General features: G+C 42.3%; 1 protein-coding gene across 2 annotated transcripts in view; it reads right to left on the bottom strand.

Annotated features, from left to right (window-relative positions):
* Positions 1 to 627: 627 nt before the first annotated feature.
* The window catches only part of LOC129711027 (cation channel sperm-associated auxiliary subunit delta-like), a 30,296-nt gene continuing 24,923 nt past the window's right edge, over positions 628 to 6,000 (bottom strand). For both annotated transcript variants that reach the window (XM_055658379.1, XM_055658378.1), the window contains exons 7-11: positions 4,644 to 4,763; positions 3,946 to 4,017; positions 3,357 to 3,513; positions 3,114 to 3,206; positions 628 to 768 (exon numbers count right to left, since the gene is read on the bottom strand). In XM_055658379.1, coding sequence (XP_055514354.1) covers positions 665 to 768; positions 3,114 to 3,206; positions 3,357 to 3,513; positions 3,946 to 4,017; positions 4,644 to 4,763 — 546 coding nt within the window. In that variant the 3' untranslated portion in view covers positions 628 to 664. The remainder of the gene's footprint in view (positions 769 to 3,113; positions 3,207 to 3,356; positions 3,514 to 3,945; positions 4,018 to 4,643; positions 4,764 to 6,000) is intronic.

The raw sequence follows: 6,000 nt of genomic DNA, 5'->3' as shown, positions 1-6,000 counted from the left end.
TTCAGTTTTAAAAGACAACATTATTGCTTCCAGACATTAGAATAGTGGCCGAAGATAGACCTCTAAAATTACATGCCCTATTAACATCTATATTAATGGCTAATGTGAAAGTGTAGAAATATGGCATTGAAGACCTTTGAATACTACGCTACATGTGAAATAGACCTCTTATGTGGAATGTACAAATGGGAACTGTGCGGGTTAAAATCTTACAGCAAAGTCATACTGAAGGGTCAGGCGGTAGGTAGTTAGGTGCAATCATCGACTGCCAACATCACACTCGAGTCAAACGCTGGCACCAGGAAGCTATTGGAAAAAATGTTCCCAATGTTGGGCGAGTCCAGAACCAGGGGCCACAGTCTTAGAATACATTTTAAATTTAAAGACTGAGGTGAGAAAACAATTTTCACCCAGAGAGTTGTGAATTTGTGGAATTCCCTGCCACAGAGGGCAGTGGAGGCCAAGTCACTGGATGGATTTAAAGAGAGAGTTAGATTGAGCTCTAGGGGCTAGTGGAGTCAAGGGATATGGGAAGAAGGCAGGCACGGGTTATTGATAGGGGACGATCAGCCGTGATCACAATGAATGGCGGTGCTGGCTCAAAGAGCCGAATGGGCTCCTCCTGCACCTATTTTCTATGTTTCTATCTATGTTTCTATTGACTCTATTGATTTATTATACTTCCCCTCAATAATTTTGCACCTATGTTGAGCTTTCCAAAATAGATTTCTCCACCAATGGTCATCATAGCAATCTCATCATCAGTATCTAAAATAGAAGACAGGTAATAAAGTACTGCTTTTTTTTCCACTCTGACAAAAACAAAAAAGTTGAAAAACCCATATTAAGCGCCATGAGACTTGTTAATGCATTAAAAATATCTAAGTTTCAAAACAAAATTATAAATTCAAATGGATATATTTATATTTCAATTTTTTTTTAATTCACAGTATGGGAGATAGCCACATGGGTTCTCAAAGCTAACTCATCACACACTCCCTCCCTCACTTACTTCCCTGACAGCAATATTTAAACCTCGATAACAAGCAGTCGTCAACATACAGAGCTTCCAAAGCTGAGCCAAGAGGTCTGTAAATCATGGGCCAAAACATCTGACTCCATAGCACATCGATATTTTTGTGCTGTTATTCAGCTGCTATTATTGCAAGGCACCAGGTCAATGCCTGCAGGCACGGAAATCGCTATCAAAACATGGAGGGGACAAGGGGGACACAATTTCTTGGCGGTCGCGCGCGCATGCGCACACTCACACACACGCGAGGCTTCGGAGGCCCAATCCAGCAGCTCAACTCTGCCTGTCTCGCCGGGTTAACCTACAGTCCTACAGTTTAGCGCTGCTTCTCTGCACTGGCTCTGGCCCTTGGGGCACCTCGCCCGTCTGACTCCCGACTTCTCTGGCCACCCCCGGGCGTGGGTCACTCGGGTGGGACACGCCGGAGAGCCGGAATCGATCCTGGCTGCGGATGAGGCACAGGTCTGTGCCGAGAGTGTTTTTGGCACGTCTCCCTCCTCCAATCACCACGCTCTATCCTCAGTCCCACCCCTCCCCTACTTCGGCCTCTCACCAACACCTCCCCCCTCCAATGATCGCGCTGAATCATCATGTCCCGCCCCCATTGCCTGCTGACCGACGTCTCTCTCGTCCAATCGGCGCCCTCGATCAGCAGTCCCACCGCCACTGTCTCGCGGAAAGCGGAGATTTCACCGGGTTTTAAAATCCGGATTACAAAAAAATGGGGGGGTTTTGAGAGGTGGGGGACGATCCCCACCTCTCAAAACAGAGGGGAGACGTGTCCCCCCTGTGTCCTCCTGGGATTTCCGCCACTGGGTAAAAGTTCACAAACAGGAAAATGTTGCTGGGACATTGCAACTATGAGGGAATGAAGAAACCATGATTTCTTTCTTTGGAACAGTGGGAGCTGATGGGAGAATGATGTATATAAAATGGAAGGTGCGAGATAAAATAATGAGGAAAGACTATTTTCTACCTTAGCCGTGGAGTTGAAGGCGAGGGGCATAGACTTAAAGTAACTGGCGAAGAAAGGGAGGAGACAAGAAGAACATTTTCTCCCAGTGGGTGGTACAGGTCTGGAATGCATTTGCTGGTAGAAATATTCAATCCATTTAAATAATACATAGATGTGCACTTGAAGATATGTTACCTACAGAGCTGGGACCTCGTGTGGGAAGGTGGGATTAAGATAAAGTACACTTTTCACTGTGATAAATGGTTTCCTTCTGTGTTGTCATTTTTTTAATGATTATTTAATTCAGACAATGTGCAGGTTATTGAACAACAAATCTGAGCTTCAGAATTGGCTGAACCTCCAATCAAGCTGTTCCAATTAGTTACAATGCCAGCATCGACCTGAAAATGTGGGTTACTATGTCCTGGATATATATAGCTAATTGCACCTCAAGCCCCAGGCTTTTCCCCAAAGGGGAAAGTATTGTCAGCATTGCTATGAAATGGCACTTAAATCACCAATAACTTCCTCAATAAAGCCTGGATACTCTGCTTCAGATCTTAGCGCAGTCTTGTGATAAACATGAGCAAAGAACCAAATTCCAGAGATGAGAGGATTCATTAGAGAGACCTGGTGAAACTAAGGTTAAGGAGCGTCAAGTGGATACCACTGATAGACAATTGGAGTCATACCTCACATGAAGGAATATTATTGTGGTTGGTGTAGGTTAATTATCTTATCCCAGAATATTAATGCAGGCATACCTCAGGCCATTGTTCTTGACCCGTACATTTTCAGCTGCATCATCAATGATCATTCTTTCATCGTGTCAGAATGGAGATATCCACTGATGTTTAAACAATGTACAAAATCAGTCACTGTCAACTTGCATGGTTGCATGCTTTGAGCTAGCTGTCGAGATCACGACTGCAAGTTAAGTGCTGGCAGCTGCAAGAGCTTGCAATAAATCAATAGAAAATGCTGTGCTGAAATTAACACATTTTGAGATTTCATAGGATACCCAACAGAGGTGTACCGTAAAAATCTTCATGCTTCACATAATTTTAACTTAATCAGTGAAAAATGATACATGTTAAATTAATTTGTCAATTTTAAGATACATACTGCAGATAACTTGCTGAATAATACGCTTCTGAAACAGCACGTGGGTCACTTGACCAGGCAAGTCATAATAACGAATTGGATATACATTCTGGCCTGCAAGATAGAATGGTTTATATCCTAAATTCCAATATTGATCACTCATTGATTGGCACTTTAATCATTTCATTCCTTAACATGATTAGTTTCAATGAATTATTTTAACTTAATGAAAAAACAGCTCCCTCATGCCTATCAATGGCTTACCATGGTTCGGAGAGAAAAGCAGTGTATGAACACTCCAGATGACAAGGTGTCCCTGCATTCCCACTGGTTGTATAAAATAAGGGTTACGATCACGAGGGTGCAAATTAAAAGGAGTTGCAGTGAGGTTACTGTGTATTGCAATGTACCTAAAATAAAACTAATAACAATTATAAATCTTTTACCTTGTTGCATAGAAAATTCCATCCCAAGTCTAGTCAAATGTATTTCAACAACATTGGACTCTAATCAATTCCTCAACATTTACACATATCACAGGGAAGTGCGGGGCAGAGTGTACATTGTGGCAGATAATTACGATACTAAGTTTTGTTTTTTATAGGGTGGAAAACTAAAGATTAGATCACAATAAACAAATCAATTAATTGTACTTGTCTCAGTTTTCCACCCATTTTAGAGACATAAGTCCCCTGGGTGCGAGAAATGATCATCGATGCCATAAATCAGTTTAAAACACGACCCTAAAACAGTTTAAGCATTCCTGTCAAAATCGTGCCAATTACAAGTTACTGCACTTCAAGAGGCATTATTATAATTAAATAGTAACAGTATTGAAAGGATACAAACATACCTCCCGATATTCTCTTATTAATAATGCTAATGCTGATATTGTAGGGAAGATAAATGCTCCTTCAAAACTTCCCTGAGGATATAAAGCAGTTAATTATTACATTAGCGACTGCTAAGTTTTATGGTCACCGGTAACACAACTGAAGTACAAGATAAACAGAATGAAATAATATAAATTAAATGATACAATTGAATCCAGATATTTCCTCAGGTGCACTTGTACATTAAAATCCACTAGTTCATTTCCTCAGCATTTATACTTGAAGGGATATGTGTAGAGATAACACCAGTCACTTGATGGATGAAAAATTATATTTATATTGATGTCCCACTCCCCCAAAAAATCTGAAAGTAAAATAGTGCAGATGCTGGAAAAATGATATAAAACAAAACATGTTGCAGGTCAGCAGAGAGAAAAACAAAAGAGAATTCTTCAGATGGATGTCCTTCCTGGTTATCAATGTGAAACATTGATCTTGCTTCACTCTCTACTCCCAAGTAACCAGTGGTGAATAGCTACGTCAGAGAAAGCACTATTGTAAAATGGTAAAAAAACATTACATCAAATGTTTACATTAATGAATGAGGAGGAAGATATAATACAAATCAAAAAAGTAATCTTTTAAATTCGAATTTCATTCATTCTGAACATCTTTGACATTTGAAATCGAAAACTTATTTCTCTCAGGATTAACATACCTTGAGTGGCAGCTCTGGAGCTATTTTTGAAAACTCCAAACCACCGTCGGTAGACAACCATAGTGAAACTTGAGACATGTTGGCACTCTTATGATATGCAATGACTAAGGAACTTATTCTCTGTGAAGGGACCAAAAGATTACTATAAAATTCAGGTGTTGATATTGGTTTCAGCAACATGATAAATGCATATAAATCAAGCACATGGCGCCTTTTACTGTTAATTATACATTTGGTATTAAGGGATCGGGCGAGGACCGGGGGTCGGGTCAGGGCCGGGGATCGGGCGAGAACCGGGAGTCGAGCGAGGACCGGGGATCCGGTGAGGGCCGGGGATCCGGTGAGGGCCGGGCGTCGGGCGAGGGCCGGGAGTCGGGCGAGAACCGGGGGTCGAGCGTGGGCCGGGAGTCGGGCGAGAACCGGGGATCGGGTCAGGGCCGGGGATCGGGCGAGGACCGGGGATCGGGTCAGGGCCGGGGATCGGGTCAGCAACAGAATTGGTAACATCTGTGGTAAGAGCTTTAGAGTTAACGGCAAAAGATTTCAGATGAGCATAGTGAAGGCAGTTGTTATAAGATCATGTGATAGGAGCAGAATTAGGCCATTTGGCCCATCACGTCTACTCCACCATTCAATCATGGCTGATTTATCTCTCCCTCCTAACCCCATTCACCTGCCTTCACCCTATAACATCTGACTCCCGTACTAATCAAGAATCTATCTATCTCTTCCTTAAAAATATCCACTGACTTGGCCTCCGCAGACTTCTGTGGCAAAGAATTCCACAGATTCACCACCCTCTGACTAAATACATTTTTCCTCATCTCCTTCCTAAAAGAACGTCCTTTAATTCTGAGGCTATGACCTCTAGTCTTAGACTCTCCGACTAGTGGAAATATCTTCTCCACATCCACTCTATCCAAGCCTTTCACTATGCTGTACGTTTCAATGAGGTACCCCTTCATCCTTCTAAACTCCAGCGAGTAGAGCCCTAGTACCGTCAAACGCTCATCATATATGTTAACTTACTCATTCCTGGGATCTACTCGTCCTTTTCCAGAGTCTGCACATGCTTCCTCAGATATGGTGCCCAAACGTACTCACAATATTCCAAATGCGGCCTGACCAGCGCCTTATAGAGCAGAGCCTCAGCATTACATCCCTGTTTTTGTATACAAACCCTCTCGAAATAAATGCATTTGCTTTCTTTACTACTGATTCGACTTACAGATTAACTTTTTGGGAATCCTGCACCCGCACTCCCAAGTCCCTTTGTACCTCCGATTTCCGGATTCACTCTCCATTTAGAAAATAGTCTGCTCCTTTATTCCTACTAACAAAATGACCAACTCCACAC

This window comes from Leucoraja erinacea, chromosome 29, assembly GCF_028641065.1.
Source record: "Leucoraja erinacea ecotype New England chromosome 29, Leri_hhj_1, whole genome shotgun sequence".
NCBI lineage: Eukaryota > Metazoa > Chordata > Chondrichthyes > Rajiformes > Rajidae > Leucoraja > Leucoraja erinaceus.
This window is presented reverse-complemented; position numbering and strand designations above follow the sequence as displayed.